The sequence below is a fragment of the Rhinolophus sinicus genome, chromosome 13, assembly GCF_057876585.1.
Source record: "Rhinolophus sinicus isolate RSI-liver-muscle chromosome 13, RSI-T2T, whole genome shotgun sequence".
NCBI lineage: Eukaryota > Metazoa > Chordata > Mammalia > Chiroptera > Rhinolophidae > Rhinolophus > Rhinolophus sinicus.
The window spans coordinates 60,402,035-60,416,399 of NC_142513.1; the positions used below are offsets into that span (position 1 = coordinate 60,402,035).

Sequence of the window (14,365 nt, forward strand, 5' to 3'; positions counted from 1 at the left end):
CACTTTGGTTCGTGCTTCATTTTCTACATTTTTTGAACTGAGGGATAACACACATACAGCAGAGCGCACTGACTGCCCAAATCTTAAGCATACAGCTCGAGGATTTTTTTACCTACCTATATACTCAGGTAACTACCACCCACAGGTTCCATCATTTCTCCTCCACTTTATTCATTCTACCTGGTCTAGAACGTCATATAAGCACGTGGCTTCTTTCATTCAACACGGTATCTGTGAGATTTATCCATGTTGTTACATGCAGCGGTAGTCTGTTCCTTCTTCTTGTAAGGAGTATTGCATCACGTGGCCGTACCATCATTTGTTTCTCCAGTCTCCTGCTGATTGGCACTTGAACTGTTTCCAGTGGGGGAAATACTATGAATAAACGTGCTGTGAACATTCTTGATGTTGAGCTCATAGCTACTCTGATGAGCAACGTGGCCACGTTCTCAAGTCGCAGACGTGTGCTCTGTGAGCCAGCAATGCTACTCCTGGGAAAACATATGAAGAGGACTTTTCAACACACGTTAAAGGAGAAATGAGTAAATGAATTGCATCAATGTCTAACCAGTATGCTGTACATCTGAAACTAATATAATGTTGAATGTGAACTGCAATTGGAAAAAAAAAAAAAAAGGCCCACGTAAAAATGCTCATAGCTGTTATTCATAATTACAAAATAAATAATCAGAAATGCCCACCAACAGGAGAGCAGGTCAATACATTGTGGTATAATCATACACTGGAATACTGTACATAAGTAAATGAAATAAAGCTAATCGTATCAACGTGGATGACTCAGGCACAATATCGACTGAAAACAGCAGGGGCTAGGAGAATACATACTCTACAGTGCCATTTATGTAAGATTTTAAAACACGTAGTACACTGCTATCATGAAGTACAAGACTACATTGGTTAGGAACGCATCTCTGTGTAGTAAACGTACAAAAAATGCCTGGCATCGACAAACAGAAAATTGGGAATAGTGATTTACTTCAGGCGGAGAAGGGAGAGCTTGTGAAATGAGGGGTCCGGGGGGTCAACTGAAAGTGCTTCAGTGCTTCAGCTGGGCGGGCCGACTCAGCAGTTGGTATTTCATTCTTAAACTTGACTTACTTCATCATAACTTTTGAAGCAACAGAGGGACGGAGATAACTAAGGGAACTGGTGTTCTGGTCCAGGTTTGACAGTTAGCTGTGGGGAGGAGAGTGTTTGTTGTATTCACCTATTTCTGTGGCATAATACTCCCCCATGGCTGATTTCAAACTACCAATATGACACCAACTGGCTCATGGAATTCCTGAAAGTGTAACAGTCAGCACTCCCAAGCCAGCACGAGCCAGCTCCAGCACTCCACTGTCACCGACGGTGGAAGCCAGGGCTGGGGGCCCAGAACCCCTCTGAGGACGTTGCCAACACCCTCGCAGATGGCTTCAGGGATGGACTGTATTAATTTATTGCTCCTAAGTTACCCCCAAACTAAGCAGGCTCCAATGAGGACTTGTCATCTCACACAGTTTCTGGCAGTCAGGAATCCAAGAATGCCTGAGCCGGGGGGCTGTGGCCCAGCGTGTGTCCTGAGGGGGCAGGCAGGCTGTCAGCCGGAGCGGTGGTCACTGGCACCTCTGCCTGCAGCTGGAGGATTTGCTTCCCAGCTCACTCGGGGGGCTGCTGCCAAAGGCTTGGTTCCTCCTCCCGTGGACCTCTCCACAGGCTGCTGGCTTTAGCTCAGGACATGGCAGCTGGCTTTCCCCACAGCAAATGAGAGAGAGAGAGAGAGAGAGAGAGACTGAGATGGAGAGATGGAGGTGCAGTGCCTTTTAGAATCTCATCTCAGAAATGGCATGCCAGCCCTTCTGCAGGACACTTGTTCACTCACACACACCAAAACAGGTAGTGTAGGAGGGGATGACAGTGATGCCGGGGGCACCGGTCACCCTGATGACAGTTGGAAATGAGCACTGGTTGTCCTGGGGTGCTAGCCCATGGACTGGAGGATGCCTCGAGTCTCAGGACAAAGGGACGTGGGAACCTGAAAGGCCAATCCCTTTGTTTGCAGCTGGAGATACTGGTGCTTGGGGAGTTACTGGAGAGCGTGCAGCTGCTCTCGTCGGAAACCCAGGCTCAGTCCTGCCCTGGTCCTGGTGAGAAGGACCTGGCCTCACGTCTCCCTGCCGTCCCTCTGCAGGTGCAACTGTGGTCCCTGCCCAAGCCCTCTCCCCTCATATTCTGCCTCCGTCAGAACAAGGTGGAAGCCCCGCTTGTCTCCACGCCCTGTCTCTGCCACACCCCCGTAGTCCCGGAGAGCAGCATATGCCACGTGTCCACAAGTCACGCGTCATGCTGACCTCGGGGACCCCACTGCCATTTGAAGTCTGGTGTTAAACCATTTCAGAGCTCTGTGACTCAGAGCGAAAGAAAACACTGATTGCCCCCAACAGGAAGGACGCATGAGGCTGGTGTACTGTCACACTGTTTCCTCATCAAATTACACTTGTGATTTGTACAATTTTCTACCTGAATGTCATATTGATAAGTTTTTTTCTTTTAGTCATCCCAAAGACAGGGACCTCCCAGAGAGGCGGGAAGCCTCCTTTCTGAGCTAGTGCCCACCTCTGTCCTCCAGGGACCCCAGGGACCCTGTGGGAGCTCCATTCAGACCCCACATGGATTAGTGTCCCTACATGGATCTGTTCCCCAGCCATTGCAGCTAGCCAGTTGCTACGTCCTGGCCGGAAACTGAAGCCATTTCTCTTACCCGTTTGCCGGAGCAGCCTCAGGAAGCCATCCTGGACGAGTCCCATTCCCAGCCCGAGTTCATAGTCCTCTGACCCGTCGGCGCCTGTGTTCAGGCTCAGATCACACTGGGACTGCCTGGTCTGTACCCCACACTGCCAGACCCGGTGCGGGACCCATTCCCCCACCCCACCTGCTTCCCCCGTCTCTCGCCTGAACAGACTTGCTTCAGGGACAAGGTTGTAGCCAAGGAACGAGAGCCCCGGGCATGGGGGATCAGAGGCTGAGGCCCCACATCTCCGCTGTCACTGGAGTGTGTTCCCCGTCACCCTGTCCATCAGAATGTCCTGGGCAAAAGTGCTCCAAGGCCCCCGCCAAGTCTGGTGGTGCTGGTGAGGGTCACAGTGCATATTAGCATAGTCAAGTCTCTGAGAAGACCTGTGGGGAGTAAACTTACTTAAATCCACGCATCTTAAACTTACTTGATCACAGACTTGTTTTCTAGAACACCTGCCAATGGAACACCTTTCACACCTTTGGGAACCACTGCTCACTCAGCCTCTCCTCACCGGGAGGGCCCGGACCCTCACTTCACCCCGTAAGGTTGGTCCCAGGTACGGAGGGCTCTGTAGGCTCCCTCCCCAGGTGTGTCCATGGCGCTACAGCACGGCTGCGACCCTGTTGGAAATGCAGGACTGACGCCCACCCAGACCGACTGCTCTGAGTCTGCAGTTGACACAACCCCCAGGTGGTCTGACGCACAGGCACGTCAGGAACACGGCTCTGCATCTGTCCTCCCCATCCTGGCAGGCGGGGGTCACCTCACCCCAAGCTGGGGGCTGCAGGCCCTGTATCCACATGTAGTCGGCGGCTGCTTATTTTGAACCTCGCACCTGCTTGGGGAATTCCCCATAGTATGGATCCTCCTTCCCAAGGGCCCATGAGGGGGACCAAGGGACAATGCAGGCATCAGAGAGGGCTCGCTTTTGCAGAGCCTCATAAAAAGGACTAGGGACTTGTTCCAGCGTGGTCTCTCTTCCCTGCTCAGCTGTCTCTCCCACAGAGACGCCTGGAGACTCGGAGATGTCATCTTGGGGGTCCAAGCAGAGCCACAGCCTCCCCTAGAAGGTCAGTAGTGATCATTCACAAGGGTCAAACACAATCACTCTTAGCAGCTCCCCGCGGCCCCCAGCCCCCTTAGACAGGACCCAGAAGAAAGGAAAGGTGAGCCGGCATCGAGGGAGAAGACATTTATTGAGATTTTGCTACATAAATAGCTACGTAGAGCTGGGAAGATGGACGGGAGTGGCTGCGGTCTCCCTCCGCACACCAGGGTCACTAAGGAAGCCCATGGGGAGGGAAATGGGGAGGAAGCCAGGTAATGACCAGAGGGAGAGAGGGGCCCCTAACCCCTGGATGCTATGTGACATGAGGACTTGTGTGTGTGTGTGTGTGTGTGAGAGAGAGAGAGAGAGAGAGAGAGAGAGAGAGAGAGAGAGAGAGAGGAGGAAAAACGGGGCGGGGGGTGTGGACTAGCAGCCCAGATGCCACAGGGAGGGACGGGGGTGGGGGTAGAGAAGTTACAGCATCACTTGGGCATCACTGAGTCAGGGCCTGTACCACGTCCTTCACCAGCATGGTGCCAATCACCATCTTCTCGCTGTTGACTGTCAGCTGGGCAGGTCCAGCGGGCCGAGCATCCAGGGTCAGCAGGACCAGGCTCCCGCTGCTCAGCGTCCTGCCTGCAAACCTGGGGTGGGAGGAGGGGGAGGGGCTCAGGCCGGGGGCAGGGGGCCTCTCCCTCACAGCAGGCCCGAGCGCCCCCCTCTTCCTGTCTGCTCATGGCCCAGTACCTGTACTCATCAGACGTCCCACAAGGGACACGACCCAGGTTGGCAGTGGCGGTGACTTTCTGTACCACAGCGTGGTCACTCCGACAGGTGTCCAGCAGCGTGAGTTTCTCCGTGATCTCGTTCATGCCCATCAGCTTCCCTGGGGGCAGAGGCCGTGGTGAGTCCCCCGCGTCTGCCCACGGAGCACCCTCACACTTTCCTCAGGGATGGTCCTTGGCCTTCTCCTCCCTCCCGTCTCCCTCCCAGGGCGATCTCACTCTCACTCACAGCTTCGATTATCACCTCTGGGCTCGTGACTCCAGCCCAGAAGTGTTTCCTGGGCACAGGCCCACTTACTCAGTGATACCAATCGCCGGCTCCTGAATTTCCCAAAATGCACTGCAAAATCAGCTTATGCAGAAGGAACCACGATCTCCCCTCCTCCCTTGCCCGAACCCATTCTTCTTTCTTCCAAATCAGGGGTTTGGAAAAATTACAGCCCGCAGGCCAAATCGAGCCCCCCGCCCCCTCCCACCCCATGTGGCCTACAATGCTTTTTATATTTTTAAATGCTGGGGGTGAAAAAATCAACAGACTAATTTCATGATACACGAAAATCGTATGGAATTGAAATTGTGACATGTCCATAAAGAGAATTTTACAGGAACACAGCCACACTCATTTATTTACGTTATCCGTGGCTGTTTCTGTGCTACAATGGCAGGGCTGAGTAACTGCAGCAGAGACCACATGACCCGCAAAGCCTAAAACATTTGCTTTATGGCCCCTTACAGAGAAAGTGTGCAGACTTCCGGTCTAGGTGAGGGGCGCCGCCGTTCTCCCTACCATCCAAGCCAGGAATTCTAGAACAGCTTCCATGCCTCTGTCTCCTCCTCCTTAGGCAGAATGCCTGTGGCTTCGCTTTCCCCAGTACCATCCCCCACCCCACGCCAGCCCTTCATTCCCTTTGTCAGGCTCTAATCATGGCCCTCACCATCTCACGGATCTACAGCAACAGCCTTATAACTGGTCCAGGGTCACACACCAAGTGAATGGCAGTTCAAAACTTCAAGCAGGGCTCACAAAACGCGTTTCTCCCACTTAGGCTGTCCTGCCTCCTTTTCCTGCCGCAGGTTCGCCCAGTGCCAGCTGTGAATGCTGCCAGATTCTTCTTCTGAAACATAGGTCTAACCCTGGCCCCTCCGTCCCTCATAAACCTTCAATGACGCCTCCACTGTTAGGAAAATGAAATCTATAGTCCTTACTTCTCTAACGATGGAGCTGGACCCACTAACCTCTGTGACCCCTTCCAGCTCTGAAATTCTAGGACTGAAACCCTTTCGCATAGCACTTGAGGCGTCTAGAAACTAGGTCAAGCATATTTCCAGCTTTGTTCTCACTATTCCCCTGTACAAGGGGCTCCTATGCCCCAAACCAAACCACTCCCCTTCTCTCTCCCTGGAAACTGTCAACGACAGCCACTCACGATGTTTCCCCCCGTTGGAATGCTGGCCTAGGATTTTCTGCCAGGCTGGGTCCCACCTCTGTCCGAAGCCTCACTGCGGTGTCCTGGCCCCTGTGAAGCCCTTGCTGGCGCCACAGCTGCGAGGCCTCCCTGTTGAAGAAGCTGAATGAGCCCCCTCCCTGCCCACCCCCAGGGAGCACTCACCCTGTTCCTTCTTGAATTCATTCTCACTCATGAACACGGGGGCCATCAGCTCCCCAACAGGTGGCTGAATAGAGACGTAGAACTGTCGTGTTTGGGTGCTGGGGAGGGTGGGAGAAGACAGAGGGAGAGAAGGTGAGGCCAGCTTCTCCTCTCTGGCCGCCCGTTTGTCTGGGGGCCCAGCTTGGAGGCAGCAGGAGCATGGGGGACGCCCCGAGGGACGGGGCTGGCTTCCAGACCCAGCAGACCATGAGGGAGCACCACTTCCAGCTGCAGGTTCCTGTGACCCCACCTCTTTCCTGCCCACCCCCTCCTCCCCCCACGAGCCGGGCACACACCACAGCTGGAAGTTGGCCGCCTGGGTTGAGTCACAGAAATTGATGCCCATGACAGCAGTGGCAGACTCTCCGGGGGCCAGGGACTCTGCAGAGGTGAGACAGGGAATCAGGGAGAGACATTGTCACCTGACAGGTCTGCAACGCGCTCCTCTGGGGAATCCTGGCTTCCTGGGCCCCTCAAGACTGTTCCTGGCTTTCTCCAGAAGTCTAAACCCCGCCCAGCCACCCATTTCAGTTAGTCCTGAAATGACCAAACCTCAAGCTCCCCCTACCCTGATCAGGACTTGCTTGTTTCCTCTTCTAACTTGCCCAACAGGACACAGACCATGTTAGATGCCATCTCTGTGCCCCCGAGCCTGGGCCATGGGCTGGCACAGACGGCATCGGCAGGCACAGAAAGACCCACTCTTCCCAGGAGCCTCCTCCCCTAGCCTGTTCAAGTCCCTTCCGCACCGATTTCAGGAAATTCCTGGATGCTGATGCCGGCCGGCAGTTTGGGGGTGCCCACGTGCAGGCCCTTGATGGGGCTCTCAGAGTTGTTGGAGAAGTGGATATGCACAGACACCATGTGGGGGTCCCCAGAGAAAGGCTGGCGGCTGAAGGTGTAGTCCACGGCCAGCCCCTCACCAGCCACGCGGTGCAGCAGCTCCTGCCTCCTCACACCCGACACTGGGCTCAGCAGCTGGAGGAGGGAGTGCCGGGAAGCACGGGAATGAGCAAGGAGAGCCTGTCCCGGCTGTGTCCCCACCTAGTCATCCATCAGCAGGGACTCAGAGCTGTCCCCGCCCCACAGCCCCTCCACACAGAGCCACACCATGGGACGCAGCACAGACCTGTGTCCCTGTCCCATCCCACTCACCGAGGGCACCAGCGGGGAGTCTGTGAGTGTCAGGCCCTCCAGGTCAGCAGCCAGACTAGTGGACACGACCGTGGGGGGCGACACAGGCTGGACACTGGGCGGGGTGACTGTGGGAGTACATGAGGAAGACTGATGGCGAGAGGCAAAGTGGAATTGGCCTGGATCAGGGACACTGGGGCGCAGGGAGCAGACGCTTCAGCACCACGGACAGCGGGGCCAGGGCAGCCTGGTGGCTCCAAGTGGACACCCACCCTTGACCCCAAGCCCACACCGCTGCCCTCTCAGGCCTGACGCTGTGTCCTGTCTGCTCCCCCCACCTCCAAGCCCCCAGGAAGCTAATGCAGAGCTCCCCCCGACCTTCCTGCCACACCCCCCGACCTCCTTCCTATGCCACAGACTCACAGTCCTCCAGGTCGAGCAGAGACACCTCCTTGGCTGCAGGGCCACTTCTGCCTCTGGGAGGCTGAGAGAGAAAATGGGGGTGGCTGTGGGAGGGGAGGGGAGCGCCCAGGCCTGTTGGGGGTCGGGCAGAAGACACCTGTGTTCTGGATGACCCACCCCCTCTCGCCCCAAGGCTCTCACTGTCTTTTTCTTCCAGGAGGCAGGTTCCACCTGCTCCTCCTCGGTCTCCGACGACATCTCAGACTCTGACGAGCTACTGCTGGAATCGCTGCCCTCATCCGAGGATGGCCCTTCTTCTTCTGGTCCCTCTGGCGCCTTCTTCCTCTTCTTCATCTTCCTCTTCTCACCTTCCTCGTCACTCTGCTCACTGGACAAGGAGCAAATGATGCTCAGGCCGGACTGGACACCCACTCCTTGCCTCAGAGAAGGGGGGGTGAGGGTGGGGAGCCTGTGCCCGCTGAGCCCCTGGCCCGTTCGCTTCTCTACGCTGCACTCATGAGACCTCTTGTGGCGCGCCAGGGCAGCCACGGTGTGAGCTGTCCAGGTGGTCTGCAGGCCCCCCCCCCCCCCCGCTCATGAGGAGACTCGGGCTCAGGAGACTGGCTTAGGTAGGCTGCAGGCTAGTCCTTCTTTTCCAGGGGAGACCTTGAACCCCACCAGTCATCGGCTGGCTCCCCTCGTACCTCTCACTGCTCCTCCCCTTCTCCTCATCCTCATCTGGGTCTTCATTGTCGGACTCACTGCTCGACTGCCCAGAGCCGCTCTCACTGCTGCTCTTACTGTCCGATTCGCTCTCGGACTCGGGGTCTGCGGAGGGACCATCACAGGCTTCTCTCCCTGTGTGCAGGCCTCCCTGGGCTCCCCGCTTCAGACACAGCACTGAAGGCGCAAACCCTCCCTGTGACCTGCCCTGGCCCCAGATGCCAATCGGACCAACTGGGCCCCAGACGGACCCGGAGGAATAGAGACCTGCAATCCCTCTGGCGTGCGCCCAGACACACACACACGTACACACACACACGTACACACGGGCAGGTGCACACCCCCTGGGACACACGACCATGCCAAACACACACACACAGCCCCCAATCAGCCAGCCCTGGGGCACAGGGTCCCCGCTCTGCCCATCTCACCGCTGTCTGCGGACTCGGTGGGGCCCGACTCCCCCTCAGAGTCTGAATAGAAAGGTTTCTCCTTCTCCTTCCTCTTCTCCCGGTTTGAGCACTTGGTCCATTCAGGTACCTGGAGGTGGCGGGTGGGGGTTGGAGGGTTATTAATCGTGGTTGTGGGGGTGGGGGGGGCGGAAAGCACAGGGCTTTCCTGGCCTTCACTCTGCCCCTCTGGGGCCCTATCCAGTCCTGGCCCCAAGGGGATAGAGTCCACGGAGGGGAAGGGCTGCTGCTCACGAGGGGGTACTGGCAAACCACGGAAAACAGAGCAGAGGGAAGGCACAGGGGTGCAGCAGCCAAGGGGAGGGGAGGACAGGAGAGAGCACTGCACACTGGGCAGAGGGCACACAGCACACAGGGAGGGGCGGGGACCTCAGTGTATTCGCCCAACAGGCCCACGTGGGTCTCAATAAGGGACAGATCTTCTTCCTGCATGTGGGGAGGGTGTCAGGACAGCTGGACAGCACTCAAGACGCCAGGGCTCCCTGCTGTCTGTCCCTCCACACGTGCAGTCCAACCCTCCACCCCTGCTGACCTCCACATTGCGCACTGATGGGTCCGGGGCTTCCTCTGGCCAGTCTGGGAGCTCCTGGTAGCCCGTGGCCTTGGCATTGAGCAGGTGGGACAGGGAGCCTAGCTGGAAGTGGTCCCGGTCTAGGAACAGGGTTAGAGGTCAAGCCAGGTGGCAGTGAGGCATTGCCGTGGGACTTGTTTCCGAGGGGGCACCAGTGGCAATTTTGGTGGAGACTCCCTAGCTGGTTAGAGGAAAGGGGGGCATGCCCTTTCATGGCTCTGACGCCCCGACTGCACCTTCAGGCCCATATGCTGGAAGAAAACGTTGTCTGGCTTGACCAGAGCAGGGCTGAGAGGTGGGGGCAGGGGATATGGCCGAGGGAACTCCAGGCACGGAGCTGCTCCTGTCCTGTCTGCTCAGGTCTGCCTGCTGGGCTGGCGGAAACGTGGTGCAGTGTCTCCCCTAGGGCAGTGGGGACTGTGCGCTCCTGCACAGCCAGGCCTGGCAAGGAGGCGTAGCTGGGAACGAGAGGCAGGTGAGCAGTCGAACAGGAGTTGGAGGGAGTCAGCGCCCCAGGAGGGCCACACGGAGACGTACAAGTGCATCCGGTATTGGGCAGGAGAAAGGGACTATTCCCCTTCTTCCCAGCAGATTGTCAAATCTGCCCCATCCCTCAGATGGGGGTCCAGGGAAGAAAAGCAGAGGCAAAGATACAAGAACTGAGCTTTGGGAAGGAGGCTCCTCTTCTGTGTGGGTCCCTGGGTCCAGAGAGCCAGCAGGACGACCCTCGCTCTCTGCCTCCTTCAGAGCCCTGTCCTGGGGGGTGAGCCTGAGACAGACGCCAGGCTGAGGGCCTGGGCCTGCGGTCTGACCTCCAGTGATAGCCCAGAGTTGTGGCACCTGCTTTCTTGGGACCCTCTCAAACATACCCACACCTCTTTTCTGTGTGGTGTTTACTTCCTGCCTTCCTGGGCCCTTGAGTTTAATATCTTGCTGTACAGAGCCTGCTCTGGTAGGGAGATGGGAAGAGGAGCCAGGGAGGGTAGGGGTGGGGAGAGGCGGGGTGGGGAGGTGAGAAGGGGAGGGGCAGGGAGGGGCAAGGAGGGGAGAAGAGAGGAGGGGCGGGGAAGGGAAGGGTGGGGAGAAGATGGGAGGGGAGAGGAAAGGAGCGGAGGGGAGGAAAAGGGAGGGGAGGGGCGAGTCCATCCTGGCTGGGAAAGCAGTGCCAGGTGCGATGATGGTGATGGTGGTGGCTGTAGGTGGGTGAAGAGTCAGCCCTGGGTGCTACAGGATGGGAAAAGGCATGAGCCAGGCAGGGGGATAGCGCTGGCCTTCCCATGGGAGCAATGCCCCCAGAAGCTTGGTGCCTGGCTGAGACAGAAACCTCGGGGGAAGGTCTGGGCCCGGAGTCCTGGCCAATTCCTTCCCTGGCCTCTGCAAGGTTACTCTTGATTGCAGTTCCCACCTTTGAAAGACGACTCCAAGACAGGGGCTGGTTTGGGTGCCAGGAAGAGCTTCTTGGCATGGCGGCTGAGGGCCCCGCCCTGCTCCGAAGGGACGATGAGCTGCCGGGTGAAGCGCGCTCGGTCACGGATATCATAGTTCTGGTCGTACTTGGCCAGACTCAGCACGTACTGGGTCAGCAGCTTGGTCTGGGGGACAAGAGGTAGATCGGCAGCCATCAGAGAGGGTGGGGACACAGGAGGTCTTTGAACCAGACTCTTTAAGCCAGCACCTCCGTGCAGGGCTTCTCCTCTCCCCTCATAGGAGGTCCTGCCTGCACCCCACTTTCCCTCGCACCTGCCACTGGGCAGACTCTGCACCTTCTCTCACCTCCCTGGGCCTGACTCCTGACCCCAACTTTGACAGCTGCCTCGCTACAGCAAAGGAGGCTGCCCTTTTGGACCCTCCTTTTATCCTTGTACTTCATTCCTCCTCAGGTTTGTGGTCCCATAGCCCCAGGCCCAGCTCCTAACACACCCAATCAAGGTTGGGCCGACCTTTTACTCTAGGACGCCAGGTGAGTGCAGTCTGGAACATTCTGCTAGACGTCACGGTTTTCAGGCACCATCACCCATGGGGGAGCCAGATGACAGAACCTTTGGCAGGGGCTGCCCTCATGCCCCTTTGACCCACCTGGTACATTCTGAGCAGCCCCAGGGTCTCAGTGGCCACTGTCCTCCCCTGAAAGGTTCTAGTGAGACCAGAGGCAGTGCCTGTGGGTTTGCTGAGGTCACATGGGGTTCACATGCTGCAGTGAAGGCAGCCACACCCTGGACCCCAAATCTCTCAATTTCTGCCAATCCCGGCCTAGTCTAACCTGTCTTTACAAAAAGACAGTGGCAGCCAATATTTATGGCATGTCTTCGAGCACAAAGCATCATACTAGGGTCCTCACTATCTCCGGGCATCTCCAAACCCTTCGCCACTCCTTTTTCCACCAGTCCCAGAGCAGGCTGGGAAGAAAGAAGGGAGAAAGGAAGGGACAGTGGGATTCAAAGAACTTCACTGAGTCAAGGAAGCTTTCTAAGGCGCCTGTGCCTGGAAGGACCAGCCTTCAGGTGGGCAGTGCCTGGAGCTCAGCATGCATTTGCCCAAACAGCCTGCTCTGAGCACCCGATGGGGGCCAGGACCCGTGTGTCCTGCCCAGGAGACGGCTTCAGCTACATACACCCACAGCAATCTGTGCCAGCCTACAGCTCTGATGGTGCCATGCTTTGTGCTGTTTCCCCTCATTGGCTGTGAGCATTTGGAGGCCAGCAGATACATCTCGCTCATGGTCATGACCCCAGGATACAGCTCTGCGCCAGGCAGAGTAGGCACACAGGAAACGTACATTAAATAAATCAGTCAGCAAACGCACACGCAGCGAACACATGTAGCCATCAGTGAGAACGGGGGGGGGGGGGGGGCGGGGGGGGGGAATGCCATGTGGAGGGACACACCCAGGCTTCTGAAAGGTGCCGACATCAGCATCCTGGGGCTCGGCACTCTGGCCCGTCCCGAGCCTGTCAGCCCCACCCCCAGAACTGGGCGGCTCCCCACCCACACTGCTTCGTCTTTTCAAACGTTCCTCCCACCTGCTCCTTCCTCCCATCTGTAGAACAAGGCACACAAATATTTGTTCCAGGACTGCAGGCTCCCTGTGGCGCCCCCTCTGCCTCCTCTCTTAACAATCTGCTTCTCTCAGTCCTGACACCCACAGACCCAGGCCCTCGTTGCTTCCACACGTGACTGCTGTCCTTCCTGACTCCTCCCTGAGTCCCAGCACCTGAGGCCCTGCCTGGCCAGCCTGAGTCCCTGGGGCCGCTCTAGCCACCATGGATCAAAGGAGCCACTGGAGCAGCATGAGTGCCCCCCACCCACAGATCCCAAGGAATGGCCAAGAGGCCACATTCAGGCCGCAAAAGACGTCACAGCCTCCAGGTTATGGCCGGGCTGCCGACCCCAGCCACCTGCCGACACACTTTGCTCCAAGGGTTAGCGCACTTTGTCTATAAAGGGCAGGAGAGGAATTAATTTAGGCGTCGTGGGCCATACGGACTCTTGCAACGAGTCAGTTCTGCTGCGGCAACACAGGCATCCACAGACAAGAACAAACGAAGAACACGCCGTGTCCCACTAAGACCACTTATGAAAACAGGCAGCAGGCTGGACGGGCCCACGGTGGTAGGTAGTGTGCCAACCCTGCCTCGCATGACTGACTAAGGCAGTGAGTGTGGGAGCTGTCACGGAGCTTCGTGTCCCCAACACCTTCGAAAGCCCTGTGCATGACATGCCTTAGGAGAATCTCCTGGGCCATCTCGGGGGATGCTCTACACTCAAGGGGTTTTAATGTTGTGATTCCAGCGCAGGTGAGCCACGTCCCCTCATAACCTTTCACCTTGGCCATGACAATGGCCATTAGTACCCCCGAGCCCAAGTAGACACCTGCCCCCTTATCCCTGGCCCAGTAGCCACGCATCACCAGGCTTTGGGAGGAAGCATGGCCCACATCTGGGATGCATGTTCTCCCACAGCGCCTGTCACTGCTGGCCTCCCCCGCAGCCCCTCAACTGGGGTTCACGGGCGGCAGGGACAGTCCACCGGCAGACTGGACGTCACAGCCCATAGGAGAGCCTCGTCCCCAGTGGCCACCGTCCCTGCCAGGCCCTTGGGTCCTGTGCACACTGGGGGAACACTGATTACCTGGGCCAACCAGCCAGCTGCCCTGAACTCTCTTCAGAAAGAGGCGCTGGGGTTCACGTCTGCCTGGTGAGGGCCCACACAATATAGCTGGGGCCATTGCTGGGGAGCAGAGTGTTTTAGGGGGCACCGAGCCATCTTTACCTGCTTCGAGTTAGTCAGGTAGAGCTTGGCTGCCAAGTTGATGACTTGCAGCTTGACAATATCCTCCTCTGCTGTGAAGGACTTGGCCATTTTCCTCAGGACGTCGGGCGCAATCTTGGGGACGTGCTCGCAGTACTCGCCAATGAGCCACAGGATGCTGGCTCGGGCCATGGGCACCTGTGGGTGTGGCAGAGGCGTCAGCACTGGGTTACATGGACTGTGGGTGGCCACATGGCCAGCCTGGGAAACGGCACTGTACCGTCTGCGCTGCCCCGCTGTATCGTGTTCTCTGGAAATGGGAGTCAGGGGTGGGGGAGAGATGAAAAAGCAGCCATTTCCTGACAGCGTCTCTCCTTTTCCCTCGGGTTTCATGGGCTTCTTCAAGCCCCAAAGTCAGTCATGGTTTAAAAACCTGACTTTCTGGATCTGTGGCACCCTCAGGGCTTGACTGCCTTGTTATTCTTCCTGAATTTTCAGAAATGTCTCATTTGAATGTTTCAATTTGGCAGAAAACCAC

The 14,365-nt window shown here is 57.2% G+C and overlaps 1 protein-coding gene across 3 annotated transcripts in view; it reads right to left on the minus strand.

The window, feature by feature from the left end:
- Positions 1–3,974: 3,974 nt before the first annotated feature.
- The window catches only part of AP3B2 (adaptor related protein complex 3 subunit beta 2), a 34,274-nt gene continuing 23,883 nt past the window's right edge, over positions 3,975–14,365 (minus strand). For all 3 annotated transcript variants that reach the window (XM_074318321.2, XM_074318320.2, XM_074318322.2), the window contains 13 exons: positions 13,849–14,025; positions 10,985–11,171; positions 9,541–9,659; positions 8,970–9,078; positions 8,520–8,643; positions 8,017–8,203; positions 7,837–7,897; positions 7,435–7,541; positions 7,029–7,257; positions 6,576–6,660; positions 6,241–6,338; positions 4,593–4,731; positions 3,975–4,489 (listed from right to left, as the gene is read on the minus strand). In XM_074318321.2, coding sequence (XP_074174422.1) covers positions 4,339–4,489; positions 4,593–4,731; positions 6,241–6,338; positions 6,576–6,660; positions 7,029–7,257; positions 7,435–7,541; positions 7,837–7,897; positions 8,017–8,203; positions 8,520–8,643; positions 8,970–9,078; positions 9,541–9,659; positions 10,985–11,171; positions 13,849–14,025 — 1,773 coding nt within the window. In that variant the 3' untranslated portion in view covers positions 3,975–4,338. The remainder of the gene's footprint in view (positions 4,490–4,592; positions 4,732–6,240; positions 6,339–6,575; positions 6,661–7,028; positions 7,258–7,434; positions 7,542–7,836; positions 7,898–8,016; positions 8,204–8,519; positions 8,644–8,969; positions 9,079–9,540; positions 9,660–10,984; positions 11,172–13,848; positions 14,026–14,365) is intronic.